Source organism: Asterias rubens, chromosome 6 (genome assembly GCF_902459465.1).
Source record: "Asterias rubens chromosome 6, eAstRub1.3, whole genome shotgun sequence".
Lineage (NCBI taxonomy): Eukaryota > Metazoa > Echinodermata > Asteroidea > Forcipulatida > Asteriidae > Asterias > Asterias rubens.
In genome coordinates this window covers 6,501,780-6,516,364 of record NC_047067.1, presented here as the reverse complement: position 1 = coordinate 6,516,364, position 14,585 = coordinate 6,501,780, and the positions used below count along the sequence as shown (strand labels likewise).

At 38.3% G+C, this 14,585-nt stretch overlaps 1 protein-coding gene across 4 annotated transcripts in view; it reads right to left on the bottom strand.

Moving 5' to 3' along the window:
- Positions 1-14,585, bottom strand: part of LOC117291220 (dnaJ homolog subfamily C member 13-like) — a 51,661-nt gene that overhangs the window by 22,111 nt on the left and 14,965 nt on the right. For 2 of the 4 annotated variants that reach the window (XM_033772822.1, XM_033772824.1), the window contains exons 20-35: positions 13,041-13,116; positions 12,525-12,620; positions 11,793-11,894; positions 10,180-10,188; positions 8,464-8,534; positions 7,840-7,885; positions 7,057-7,271; positions 6,366-6,525; positions 5,771-5,935; positions 5,192-5,296; positions 4,550-4,752; positions 3,511-3,595; positions 2,644-2,798; positions 2,036-2,081; positions 1,160-1,314; positions 409-610 (exon numbers count right to left, since the gene is read on the bottom strand). In XM_033772822.1, the coding sequence (XP_033628713.1) occupies positions 409-610; positions 1,160-1,314; positions 2,036-2,081; positions 2,644-2,798; positions 3,511-3,595; positions 4,550-4,752; positions 5,192-5,296; positions 5,771-5,935; positions 6,366-6,525; positions 7,057-7,271; positions 7,840-7,885; positions 8,464-8,534; positions 10,180-10,188; positions 11,793-11,894; positions 12,525-12,620; positions 13,041-13,116 (1,891 nt within the window). The remainder of the gene's footprint in view (positions 1-408; positions 611-1,159; positions 1,315-2,035; positions 2,082-2,643; positions 2,799-3,510; positions 3,596-4,549; positions 4,753-5,191; positions 5,297-5,770; positions 5,936-6,365; positions 6,526-7,056; positions 7,272-7,839; positions 7,886-8,463; positions 8,535-10,179; positions 10,189-11,792; positions 11,895-12,524; positions 12,621-13,040; positions 13,117-14,585) is intronic. The other 2 variants (XM_033772823.1, XM_033772825.1) reach the window with 1 other exon arrangement.

Here is a 14,585-nt window from a genome sequence, read left to right as displayed (position 1 = left end):
AATTAATGACCATAGAAAATTACCTGGTGAGAAGGACTGCAGAAGTTGACAGCATAAATTAATTGAGAAAGGATTTTTGTCAAAGTATTATGGTTTTGATCATTTGTCACCATAAGAAATTACTTGCGGAGGTGCTGTAGTTTTTGAGAAATGAGTAAAACAATTTCAAGAAAATTATTTAAGCAGGTACAATGGATTTACGTGATTCTCCTGAAAAACTTGCTCTTTGGTTACCACTTATTTTCTCAAAAACGTGCTGACTAATGAAACTGAAACTTCTACAGGAAACTTATATTACATACATCTTCATGCACAGTGAGTAGGAATTTGTGTCTTGGCCAAAAACTTGATCTACAAAAAGTATCCAAACCCTCTAAAGAGACAACTCAAGATATCATGACTACTTACGGGTTCCCTGATTGGCCAATCTGGAAAGCGGTCTTTATCGCATAGATGTCTCAGGTAGTAGATGTTGACGAAGAGTTCCCCATCCAGCTGCGGGAAGTTGATAAGGGGGATGGGACAGTACTGGTAGATGGAACGAGTATTGCTCTGAAGACGAGGAGTGAAGTCTCCTATATGAGCAGCAAGCTTCTCAATCATCATACGCCTGGTACATAAAAATATTAAAAAGAAGGGGGAAAAAAAGAACAAATTAGAATGTTACATTTTGGATTGTGAACGTTTGGCAATTGAAACACACTGGGTTTTTTTTCCAATCCTATGTAGGTGTAGATATACACCATCAAAAACTCACCAGTGAAATTTTTATTTTAAAAGGTGGTAGTGATTTTGAGATATTGCCGAAAAATCTGGAGAAAAAAAAATCTGGAGGAGTTATTTCCACGCAGGAAGAATAATCTGCAATTGGAATACACTGAAAATCGTCTCAGATTCAAATTTTTGGGGAAAACAAATTATATTATTTTTCATAGTTGCGGTACTTCGAGGTGAAAACTTTGTCAAAATAAAATAATCCAAAGCCGCTGTACTTCTTCTTATCTAATAATGTAGTACATGTAAGTTTTGATTGCCATTGATTTTTAGAGTCATTACCAAACGTAAACTTCCTTTAAGGTTTTTAAGTTTTAAAGTTCTAAAACTGCAGTCTTGTAACTTCCACAGTTTCTACTTTGACCAATGACCTATGACCCTGTACCTCATCTCAGCACTCCAGATTGCTTCCGGTGTGTCAAACTCTCCAAGGAATGTTTCAGCAAACTTCTCGGCACTGTGATTCTCCAGGTAGTGTACCATGGCCTCGGGTAGGATGTGACCCAGTATGCTACGATGCATGATGTCAGACTGCTTACTCTGTCATGACGTTGGGAAACAAACAAATAGAAATAGATCGGGCGCCGATTTTCATAAAGAGCTAAATTATAAGATTGCTTTTAACTGCAAATCAATCGCAGTTGCTTAGTAAACTGTGATGTCACAATACAAATCACTACGGTCATACTGACAAATTGTTTTGTGATAAATTGTAATGCTTGTAAAATCGGCCCCAGGGACCAATTTAATAGAGCTGCTTAAGTAGAAAATTTTGCTTATAAATTTTGCTTGACAAAAATAATAAAAATAAAGTGAGAAATGGTGCATGTGACATGTGACAGGCTGGTAACCTTATTTTGGTAAGCCTAATTTTGTTGTGCTTAGCTACTTTTTGTGCTAAAGCAGCTCTATTACACTGGGTGCAGAGCTGCCAACATATGCTTCTTGCAATCAGGGAGATTTTTGTGCAAAAATCGGGAAGATACTTAGAATCACATTCAACATTATTTGGATAAAGTTTAGCAGTGATATGAAATGGGCCCCAGAGCTCTTCAGGTCACATTTTCTTTCAAACTCTCTTTATTGTCTCCTCCCAAAACTGTGGACAGTTTTTTGAAATCAAATTACAGAAAAAAATTTGTTTTTGCAAATGATGTTCATATCATGCTCAAAGTAAATTGTAAACTGAAACAGGTAAACTTTCAACTTCGTCAAAAAAAAAAATGTCATAATGGAAGATTGAGGAAATGTTGTTACTCACATCATCCGCCCGGAAAGCCTGCCTCATGTGGGAATACTTCAAGAACCTGAAAAACATCAAAAAAAACTTGGAAAACTGGAAAAACCATTTTGTTTCCAAATCTAGCATTCAGTCTGTTAGTGCCCCTGGCATCTGTGTCCATTAGAAAGCTTGTGTCTTAATGAATTCCACACAAAGGACAATTTTCTTCGTTCTTGTTCTTTTACATTGTTACTGGTTATTTTCCAATTTATAATTTTTGTTGAATTGTTGTCTTTTCAGACTTTTTGTTGTTACTATCTTGTAAATTGTCATGCAATAGGAGACTTTCCAACGCTAGGTGGCAGCAGACATACCGGGTAAATTTCCATTGTTTACGTAGTTCTGAACATGCGCATAATTCTGAGAACAATGGATTTACCCGGTAAGTCTGCTGCCCTCTATTGTCCCAGAAAGTCTCCCATTGGACGTTTGGTCATAATGTGATAATGTTAGAAAAATATACCAATATATACAATCGAGTTGAGGAGCACTGTGATACGCTTGTTGGGTGTTTTCTTTGGTCAACTCGAAATCAGTCACAAAAAAAGAAGCAAGTTCGAAAGGAAAAGTTATTTATCTGGCCTTACCATGCAAGAGGTAGCACATTGGATCCTGTGTACATCATGATGAAGAAGAACACACCAGTCAGGTACAGTCTCTGAAGGCCTGGATTGTCCTGAATGATGTCATACACCAAGACGGAGACCTTCTCAACCAGGATGGGGTCAAAGGTCAACAGGAGCTAACCAACCAATAGAGACGAAGTAATAATTTTTTAATTAGATGAGAAGCTAACCAACCAATAAAGATAAATGATTACTTAGTTAATTGATGAGGAGTACCTGTAAGTTTTCTGACCAAAAATAAAGAAGTTGAAATATTGCAAACTGTATATTGGATAATTATTATTTGGTTTTACCCTTACATCGATGTGTGTAAGCACTGTATACTCAGTACTTTCCCGGGTGCTGTGAAAAAGAATAAAGGCATATTACTTGGGTGGGATTCGAACCCGTGACCTTTGCCAATCTAGAGCAGATGTCTTACCAACTAGACCACCGAGGTTGCCTGGTAGATAGAGGCAGTTTAAATCCTATATTTTTTAAGCAGCTGGTACCGCAACGATTAAACAGATTTTGGCAAATGTTGTGGGTTCAAACGAGGCCCCAATTTCATAGAGATGCTTAAGCACAGAAATGTAGCTAAGCACAACAAAATTAAGATTACAAGGTTACTAGCCAAACTGCCATGTCACACTAGCCAAACTGCCATCACACAATTTGTGACTAGTATCCTGCTCATTTGCTGCTGAGCAGAAAATAGTTAAGCAATTTTTTGAAAGCAGCTCTTTGAAATTGGGCCCAGTTATTAAGTAAAGGAGTCAAGTCGTGTCAGCCCAATGTTATCCAAGCTGATTTCATTCATCCCTGAACATTTAAGGTAGTTTCACTTACCTGAACAATATGAGGCAAACAGGTTGGTTCTGAAAGAAGTCTCTTAGGTTTAGGCAACGGGCGGATGATGGCACCATCTGAATCTCTGTCAAGTCAACGAGGATGGAAGATATGAGTTAGGACAAGAACAAATTGTGGCAGAGAGTGTGCCCCCCCCCAAAAAAAAATGTCCTCTTTAAATGTACTTTAACACACTATTTTCCTCTTGTACAAAGTAAACCCCTCCCCCGTCCCACAAGAAAAAAATAAACTGGAATAAAAATAAGCCTTAAAGGCAAAGTTTACCTGGGTTTTTGGAACCATTTGTTTTAAACCTTTAACACATAAAAAAAAACTGTCATCTGAAGATTTCATTTCAAAAGGTGGTCGTGTTTTTTCAAATATCACCGAAAATCTGGAGAGAATATGTCCCTGCAGAAAGAATAATCCCTAATAGGAATACACAATCTCATATTCATATTTCGAGGCATAAAAACTGTTATCTTTTTAAAGAACCACACTACTTCGAAGTGAAACATTTCTCAAAATGCTTTATACTATTAAAGACAGTGGACACTATCGGTAATTGTCGAAGACTAGTCTTCACAGTTGGTGTATCTCAACATATGCATAAAATAACAAACCTGTGAAAATTTGAGCTCAATCGGACGTCGAATTTGCGAGATAATAATGAAAGAAAAAAAACACCCTTGTCACACGAAGTTGTGTGCTTTCTGATGCTTGATTTCGAGACCTCAAATTCTAAACTTGAGGTCTCGAAATCAAATTCGTGGAAAATTACTTCTTTTTCAAAAACTACGTCACTTCAGAGGGAGCTGTTTCTCACAATGTTTTATACCATCAACCTCTCCCCATTACTTGTAATCAAGTAAGGTTTTATGCTGATAATTATTTTGAGTAATTACCAATAGTGTCCACTGCCTTTAGGCTTCTAATCAAAGGTTTGCCATAAATGTTAAGAGTGCTTACCAAAAGCGCACCTTCCTTTTGAACAAAAGTATCTTTAAACATCTAGTAAGTAATAAGACAATGTACTCACTTGCTTGGGTAGTACCGGCAGATCCGGACTAGCATATTAAGAATTAGTGTCGCTAGATCACTTTCATTCAAGACTGCCGTCCCTGACGCCAAGAGAACCCACTTCAGCTGAGGGATCTGATGAAGAGGTTTCCATCCTTCCAGACCCTGAGCCCAGCATCGGGTCTTGGCATTGATGGCACCTTCCTTCCAAAGGTCCTTCATCTGTTAGCGAGAGAGTAGAGAGTTACGCCACTGACACTAAACTATAAGCCTTGTCACACTAGCGATTAATATTATTATTAATGCGATCTCAACAAAACAATAACAAACAAAAATGCAGGAGAGTGTTATTTATTTTTTATTTATTACACTTCACACTGGCAAAATGCTAACAGGAATTAAAAGATACAACGCTAAAAATAGAACAGACTGAGAAACTAAAAATGAATACAAATATTCAAATTTGATAAAATACCAAGCCAGTGAGTGGCAAGGAGGAACAGGTGACCAGCACCTCTGCAAGGCCGTTTTACCACAAAAATTTTCAAAAATATCCTGCCCTTCAGAAAATTTTTGTTTTTTAACAATCACATTTGACAACAGGGGCAACAGCAGTGCGACACCCAGGTACACCCATCATCTGCTGAAGTTAATTACTGACCTCTGGAAAACTGAACGGTCCAAGCCTCTCCCTCTCTACGTTTCCGTAGTACCATTCCTTCTCTGTACTCCTCTCCATGTCCGGTGAGGCTTCAATCACGTTAGACTGAAAGAGAAATAAAAATAATATTAGTGGCTTCTAACATAGCACTCATATCCATCGAGTGACATTCAAGGCGCTTCAACACTCAGTATTTTCCTGCAAGGTATGTGGGACTACATTTGAATTATGAGACCTACTCCTTTTACATAGCACCATGTAATAGTTTACAATGTGATGTGGTGCAATATGCAGCCAATCAAACCACAAACAGGGTGAACCCCCATCTCCTCTCAATAAGTGCACTGGGGTCTTTTACATGCCTTACACAACACATGGGACCAACAGCTTTATGTCCCATCCCAATGATGAAGCATCATGGTGAAGTGTCTTGCTTAAGGACACAAGTGTCACGACTGGGACTCAAACCCACGCTCTGATGATCGGAAACACCAGAGCTCGAGTCCGGTGCTCTTTACTGCTAGGTCACGACCCGCGACTGTATTTATATATTATTTTAAATGAAAGGTTGTTTATTACCTGTGTTGGAACCGTAGCCCTTGTTGTATGCATATGAGCTAAGGTCAAGAGGTCAACTAGTACTCTTATTCCATTGGCATCGAGTAGTTCTTTGACGTTCCGTCTGACAAAGAGGAGCTTGTCGATAAATAAGACAAGTCTGTCCCTCTCTTGCCTGTCAGTACACTGCAAAAATAAATCAAACAAACCCAGTCTAGTTATTGAGCAGGAATAGCTTAACCCTTTAGAATCAACAGCGGCCGCAAACGACTTGTACTCAAATTCCCATTTGGGCACAAGTGGCTGCAAGATTTGACCTACTTCCATTCAACCAAAAAGGCCTGAATTGACATTTTCTGATGCTTCTCGTGTTAACATAATGTCTATGTTTCTATAAACAATCCAAAGACTCTGATTGAGATATACTTTTTCAGAATGGTACGCCATGGCACCCATAGGGCCAAGTGGGTCCAAAGTGTGAAAAATGACACCTCCCTATGGCAGCAATCTTCTATGAAATTTAGGACAAACACATCTGCAGGTAGCAAGTAGCACCTGAGGGGGCAAATGGTATCCACTGCTAAAAAATTGATCCTTTATCCATTAATGTTCTTACCCTTTCCAGCATCTGCACAATGTAGCGTGTATCATTGAAGTGTCCGATCTCTTCATTACAACGGCTGTATACAATAGCCAAGGCATGTAGACACATACACTTCATACTCATCTTATTGGTCAGAAGGAATCTATGGTACAAGTCATTGAAGAACTCAAACCTGTGCAAACCAAAAATGAGCAAAATTTTCAACTTATGTTTTCAAATTACACGGCAAAAATCTAAACAAATGTACTTGGAAGTACTAAAACATGTGAAACAAATTTGTGAAAAAAAGAAGAACTCTCATATAGAATACACTGCTCTAGAATTGCAAGGGTTGTGGGTTCGAATCCCACCCGAGTAACATGCCTGTGATATTTTTTCACAGGACTCTGGAAAGTACTGAGTTTACAGTGCTAACACACATCGGTGTATGGGTAAAACCAATTAATACTCTTTATCCCGATGCAAATTTAACATCTCTTAATACAAATTTTGAAATGATGTTTCCAAATGACAGAGTAGACATCTCTGGAAAAGTAGTTGAAGAAATCAAACCTGTCAACAAAAGTTAGTAAAAAAGAAGAACTTTCACGAACAAGTTTAACGAGTAGCATACAGAAGTACAAATTTTGAACCGGTCTTTTATACCTAATGTGTTCAGTGCTTTTAAAGAGATTGTATTTACAAAAAAAGAGAGCCATCTTACGATCTCTTAATAGCGCTGATCTCTTCATTGCTCTCGTCTGCCTCCAGGAGTAGTCTCAAGTAGTAGTCGCCAATCTTAATCTCTTCTGAAAGACACTCGTACATCACCTCAAACTCTACGTGATTCCAGGAGATCATGTGACCGCTACTCAGCTCACGATCCGTCCCGAATGCCCTCATCTCGTTCTCAAAGGCTTGACGGAGCTCTTCTCTGGTCTGCGGAGGATTGATTGATTACGATAAAGTCATCAATGATACCTCAGTATTTACAAATGGACCTTTTCGCAAATACCCACTGTACAAGCGCTAACCATTGAATGAGGCGCATGCTGGTCTAGCTAGCAATCAAACTTGATCACTAGACCAGAATGCACCTCATTCCACGCCTAACACGCACATACCGAATATTTGCGATAAGGTTTATAGTGTCATTTAGAGAAACAAATGTATGCAAGTTCACCCCATACAAGGCTCAAAGCCATTCTTGGTAAGTGGCTACAAGAAGACAAATTATTAAGCTGAAGGTAGGAATTGATTTTCCTCTTTAAACAGTCTAGATTGTAGGATGGAGGGAAACAAGCACCAGGCAAGGAGTTCCAAGATCCAAGGAGTCCGTGGAAACTAGCTGTTGCAATCTGCTTATTAACCAAAAGGACCTATGGTATAAATGCAAAAAAAAAACTTTGACCCCTACAGAGTCTTTCTCAAAGCTAGCTTTCGAGAAAGACTGGGTCGAAACGTCAGGCCATTAACTATTTTTTTAACTTAACATTTACAAACATACCTTAAAATTCCAGATGAGGTTGGGAAGCGCAGAATCGATGTTGAACCTGAGGGAAACATCAACACATTCAAACTAGATCAAGATTGATTATATTTATTAAACAAAAAACTGAGCCCAGACTTTTAACACCCCTGAATACATTGACAGATCATTTTTTCATGGAAAAGGTATTAAAGGCAGTGGACACTACTGGTGGTTACTCAAAATAATTATCAGCATAAATCCTCAATTGGTAACCAGTAATGGGGAGAGGTTGATAGTATAAAACATTCTGAGAAACAGCTCCCTCTGAAGTGACGTAGTTTTTGAGAAAGAAGTAATTTTCCACGAATTTGATTTCGAGACCTCAAGTTTAGAATTTGAGGTCTCGAAATCAAGCATCTGAAAGCACACAACTTCGTGTTACAAGGGTGTTTTTTTTCGTTCGTAGTTATCTAGCAACTTCGACGACCAATCGGGCTCAAATTTTCACAGGTTTGTTATTTTATGCATATGTTGAGATAGACTAAGTGAGAAGACTGGTCTTTGACAATTACCGATAGTGTCCAATGTCTTTAATGACCTTATTTCTTTAGAAATGAAAAACATCTTTGAAAACTGGTAGCTAGAAACAAAACTGCTTACTTGTAGTAGAATAGATCCCAGTTGTCCTCACTCTTTATCCTCTGTCTTCTTTTCCTCAAAACGATGGGTTTCTAAAAACAAGAAAATATTCTTGCAATCACAAAGTTGTATCTGAGAAAAATGTTTTACAGTATGTTTTTCAAAACAATAATATGTTGTTTTTCAGGTATTATTTCATCTGTTTTCTTTTTCTTTCTGATTGTTTTTGTTGAACTTTCTTGACTTCTTCGATCAGTGCTTAGTAATGATGAATTTCATGAACCTCCCGGAACTAGGAAAAGAGACGTACAGTATTGCCATAATTTGAGGATAAACTAAACTGTCAAACAAGACTTTATTATTTTGTATGAAGAAAACAGAATAACCACTGCAGAACAGTTTTTCACTTTTGTCTACTGCCTTTTATGTGAACAAAAATAAAATATCCAAAAATATCACAGCAAAATTATAATTTTGAGAGAACGATATGGTCTCTTAAGGGTTAAGGCAGTAAAAAGCCAACAATAGGATGTGAACTATGGGCAAGTTTGACAGCCAACTATTGACTGACTGGCAGTAAAGCAGCAGCAACTAAAACAACTCAAGTTTGCTCAAATTTTGTTCGGATGGATTTATTGATTTACCATACAATAGCGCAATTAGATACATTTTTTTATTTGGGTAAATCTGTCCGTTTACTCCAGGGTTACCAACATTTCCATCGTGCAATCAGTGAGATTGTGCACAACAATCAGGGAGATGTTTAAGATTACATTTCACATAATAGTGACCAAGTTTCCGCAATCAGGGAGATTTTCATTTTTTTTCATCAGAACATGGACAGATATATTTATTTTCAGAGAACTTTCCGCAGAATTAGGGAGAGGTGACAGCTCTGGTACATCAAAACCAAACAAAGCGCTCCTATAAGTGTCCACCATATTTGAAAAACTAATTGGTTACCAGCGAAGCGCCTTATGCAGAAGCTAGCTCCATCTGGATGACTAGTATACAAATATTGACTGCTTTGAGTGCTATGGTATAAACTACGACTCCCAAGGTGATCCCCGGAGCGTTCTATTTTCCCGAGGCGTGGAACGGTCCGGGGATGTTTGAGGGAGTCAGAGTTCTAACCATAGCACTCGAAGCAGTCAATATTTGTTTTATAACACCCCAACAGACTATTAATCATCCTCATACAGGTACCGTCCGTACGCGCGTTTCAGATACACAGATGCACAACTGATTGGGTTTGAGGTGGGTAAAAAGACGTCTGGGTACTGCACGCCGTGTGATACTCATCGGACTATCACCCGACAAACGATGCAATATCACACGGCCACCGTTTCTAGTAAAACTAAGACATATCATGTGACAAGCTCTAAACCAATGAAAGGCAGAATACTTGTAAGGGGTGTTATAATCACCTACACAGAGTTCAAGTTAAGCGAACACAAACCAAGCAGGCTTTTCAATCTACTATTTACTCTCACCTAAATACTTTCAAAGTTTTCATTAAAAAAAAGTAGGGGAAAAAAACCCTGCTACTGCTGGAAACTGAGCATAGGACTTAAGTTTGCAGTTATACCTATTGCGCAAGCAAAAACTGTTGAATGAGGTGCATGCTGGTCAAGTTTGATCGCTAGCTAGACCAGCATGCACCTCATTCCACGCCTAACATGCGCGTACCAAGTATTTGGGATAGGGTCTATGATGCTTTTTCTTAAGTAAACTTACCAGGATAGGCTTTAGAGAAGAAAGCGATGATGAAGAAGCAGACCGTTGATGATTTCGGGGGAAAAAGGGGGAGTGGGGAAGAGAGGGGTATCATTTCAGTTTGATAACAAAATGATGTCCAGCAAGCGATGAAATTACATTATAAATGACTGTCAGATAATGATGGACAAATGAATGAAATGAGAATTAGTTTCAAATGAACAAGACTTGTGATGATATTTAGCTGAGGTGCAAACATTTAGAGGAAAGAAAGAGAACCTGGTTTTAAGCATCCACAATGATGCAATGGATTAACTCAGTAAATGTTAACACACAAGATTTTGTCGTACAGTAGGGCACAGCAACTGTGTTCAATTCAAGATAAGTCATTGTGCCCTTTCAGCCCCTTTCAAGCACCACTACTTTGAGTGAAAATTTATGACGTTCTTGTTTTTGAAATGGCTGGTCACAATAGAACTCTCAGAGTCCTCTTGCTCATTCTGAAACTGTGTGGACGTGCGTTCTGTTTTTCTGAAGGGATTTAAACCGGTTACTAGCGACCGGTCGGCGCATGAAAGAGATGAAGCCCTGGCCCCGATTTCATTGCGCTGCTTAGGCAGTATACCAGTCACAAATTTTACATGTCACATGGTGAAATGTGCTAAAAAGAACATTGGCAAACTATGCAGAGTTTGCTTATTTAAATATAACTAAAGTTAGCGAAATTGTTAGCATAAATAAATGCAACTAAACTTTTATCTTTCAGCATTTTTGTTTAACCTTCCAGACATCTTTAAAAGAATTTATCACAGTTGAGAAGTTGGGAAGGTAGTGCATTCTGCTCTACGAGCCAGGTTCCTAGTGGATGATACCCATGCCTACATCCTTAGGGACTGTGAAGGAGGTAACCCCGTTTCAGCCCTAGGAGTAGGTGGCTCCTAGTGGATGATACCCATGCCTACATCCTTACAGACTGTGAAGGGGGTAACCCTGTTTCAGCCCAAGGAGTATGTGGCTCCTAGTGGATGATACCCATGCCTACATCCTTACAGACTGTGAAGGGGTAACCCTGTTTCAGCCCAAGGAGTCTGTGGCAACGTGCCCCCGCTGGCAACGTGCCCCCGCTGACAATCGACAGCCCAAATCAGCTAAGTGTAAGTCCTCACCATGAAGCGGCCGCTTTGCCTTGTGACGTTTATTTTTTGCTTATTCATTTTTTTTTTTTATTTCACTGTGTGGCACATTCAGTGGCAACCACTGGTCTTCAATGGGTCCCAGCTTGTACAAAGATACAATAACAATTAAACAGTCAAGACATGTGGTTGGTACCCACTGTCACCTCGCTAAACATTGACATAAAGGTTTCACTATCCTTTATGAAAATACTGGGACAGTTTTTTCTTCTTCTGTTTTCTCAACAAGTCGCATTCAACTGAAACTTTCACAGGTATATTTGATTGTATCTTTCTTTATAACAAGTATGTGAAAAGGAACACAAACTGCTAACAATGTAATAATAAAAAAATACTCAGTAAAAATATAGCCACCTAATCTAGGAAATACTAATGTTAGGCGATAGCTCGTAAAGATAAAAACTAAAATAAAAACAAAATATAAAAAAAATGTTAACTCACATCTTGTTTCTTCTCTGCTTTGCCGATGCGTTGTTTCCAATGAAGTAACGTTGTCTCGATCTGGTGCCATTGGAGACTGCGATTAGACTTGCCAGATTGATCCTGTTAAAACAAAAATTATTACAGACATATCCCAGCTGGCACACAAACTCACCATAAAATCACCGGGCAAATCATTCATCTTAGGTTCGAATCCCACCTGAGTGATTTGTCTTTTGATTTTGCTCACAAACCTCAGGAAAGTACTGAGCATACAGTGCTAAAAGGCACTGGACACCTTTTGGTAACTGTCAAAGATCAGTATTATCACTTGCTTTATCCAGACATATGCATAAAATAACAAATCTGTGAAAGTTTCGACTCAATTGGTCATCAAAGTTGCAAGAAGATAATAAAAGAAAAAACACACTTCTTGAACAAATTTGTGTGCTTTCAGATGCCTAATGCCTGAAGTCTTTCAATATGCGAGTGAGAAATTACCTCTTCCTCAAACTCTATGTTACTTCAGAGGGAGTAATTTCTCACAATTTGTCATCAAAAGGTCTCCATTGCTCGTTACAAAGTTTTTATGCTAACAATTATCTTGAGTAATTACCAATAGCGTCCAGAGCCTTTAGCACACATCAGTGTAAGGGAAAAAAGCAAGATATATTCTTTATCCCGATGCAAAGATTAACATCTATTACATTGTTAGAATGTTTGGAGAATACAAGGAATGATCATACACTATACCTGGGCCATCTTGAGATTGTCTCTCATATGAATTAAGTCTCTCTCCTTCTCAGGAACTTTCTCTTCGGAGTCCAAGTAAAACAGAAGGCCAGCGGGCTGTCGCAAAGAATAAAGTAACAAATATTCTACCATATTACATATAGTTTGCTATTATTTGCCAACTTCCCTTCTGTTATGGTTCATTTGAGGATCTTGGTCAAATGGATTTTGTGCAATATTCTTGAATATGTATTTTCTATAGATTTTATAATTGTATTTTCTATGTAAGTTAAAAGTTTTTCTGGCGTGTTTTCTCTTGTATTTTTATGTGTCTTTTTAGGTTGTTTTTGTCTGGATCGCCTTTAGATAGTGATTATTTTCGTATGTATGTAATTTTCATGTGATGCCTGGAGAGAGAGAAAATAAAAGAACAAAAAATACTTCCCAATGCACTTCAAAATTTATTGCAAAAACAGCAATTAAATTCATGAAAAAAAAAAAAACAGTATAGAACACTCCAACTTTTAAGGTCCTTACCAGAATGCGTTTAAGGAGTCCCAGTGCAGTCGGATTGCCTGTTACCCATAATGCAACAAGGTGACGACTCAGTTGCCTGATGAGAAAAAAAAAAAGTATGGTCTGGTTGTCTTCAAGATAAAGCTGTTTATTTTCAATGTTTAATATAAAAAATATGACCCGCTCTGTGAAAATGAGTCAGATGTTGACAATTTAAAAAATTGAGTTATAATCATGGCTGGAAAAAACACACCAGCCGTCGATTTCACCAAACACTTACTAACTTAGGATTAATCTTAGGACTTAGGACGGGTTCAGTTCCGTATCAAATTACGTAGGACGCATTGAAGCCATCCTAAGTTAGGACGGGTTACTCGTCCTAACTCGAGATAGGATTGATCCTAGCGTTTCTTGAAATAGGCTGCAGCAGCAGTTATTTGGTATATGTCTAAGCTTTGGGGTAAATCGCGTTGCTGAGTTACTCTCATTTGACATTAGCCAGTATATCATTTTTGGTTAAAAAGGAACTACAGTCGACTCCCGTTATAACGAGGTCCGCCGGACTGGCCCATTTTCCTTGTATTATCCGAATCTCGTCTTAAACGCAGCGCGCTAAATATAGATACATACGTCATCATTGTGCATGCACACAACACGTGTACTTGCATATACATGTACATGACATAATGGCCGCACGTGTGTACACACAGATGCATGGCAGGGCTGCACTTGACTATACTACTGTGTGCATAGAGTAGTACATTATGTGCGATGTACTGCACAAGCAAGCACAACGCGGGGATTATAAAACTGTTTTAACTAAGTTGGGTTAGTTTTAAATTCAATTTTAAAATCAATTTATATTTTACAAGATTGATAAAAAGTGTAAGATTTTAACTTGCGTTCATGTTTTGGGAAGTTTCTCTTACAAAACTTTGGTCGCCAGCAGTTTATTGCCAATGCAATAAATAGAGTCTTGGTTTTCATTGGTAACCACCTGTTTAACACTGGATGGTTCATTGCTGCTGCGAGACACCAGGGGAAATCTTACTGCTGCAATGCATACTGCACACGCTGTGAAAATTTTCAGTCAATAAAATAAAAGCTGGATTTTCATTGGTAACCACTAGTGTAATAATAGAAGGTTCATTGCTAACGCGAGATACCAGGGAAGATGTTCTGTGCATGTGTGTGCATGTGCAATACACTCGTCGCAGCAACAAAAAATAGAATCTTGATTTTCGTTGGTAAACACTGTCATGTTAGATGGTTCATTGCCAATGTGGGATACCAGGTAAAATCTTGCTTTTGCATTCAATAATATTGATCACGCAACTAGTTTTGATTGTAAGTTGCGGGTGTTTTTTTTCTTCTGAAAATTTATAATGCGCTTATAAACTCAGTGGATAAGTATCTTTTCTTAAGATTTCTCCAATGTTTGAACCATGCAAACCTCCTAATCCCACCATTGTCCGGAGTTTGGAATTAACAACCTTGCTTGCTGACTCGTGACTCCCGATTTCGGATTAGTGTTGCTAGCGATAGCGTCCACTATGTCTTAAAAGC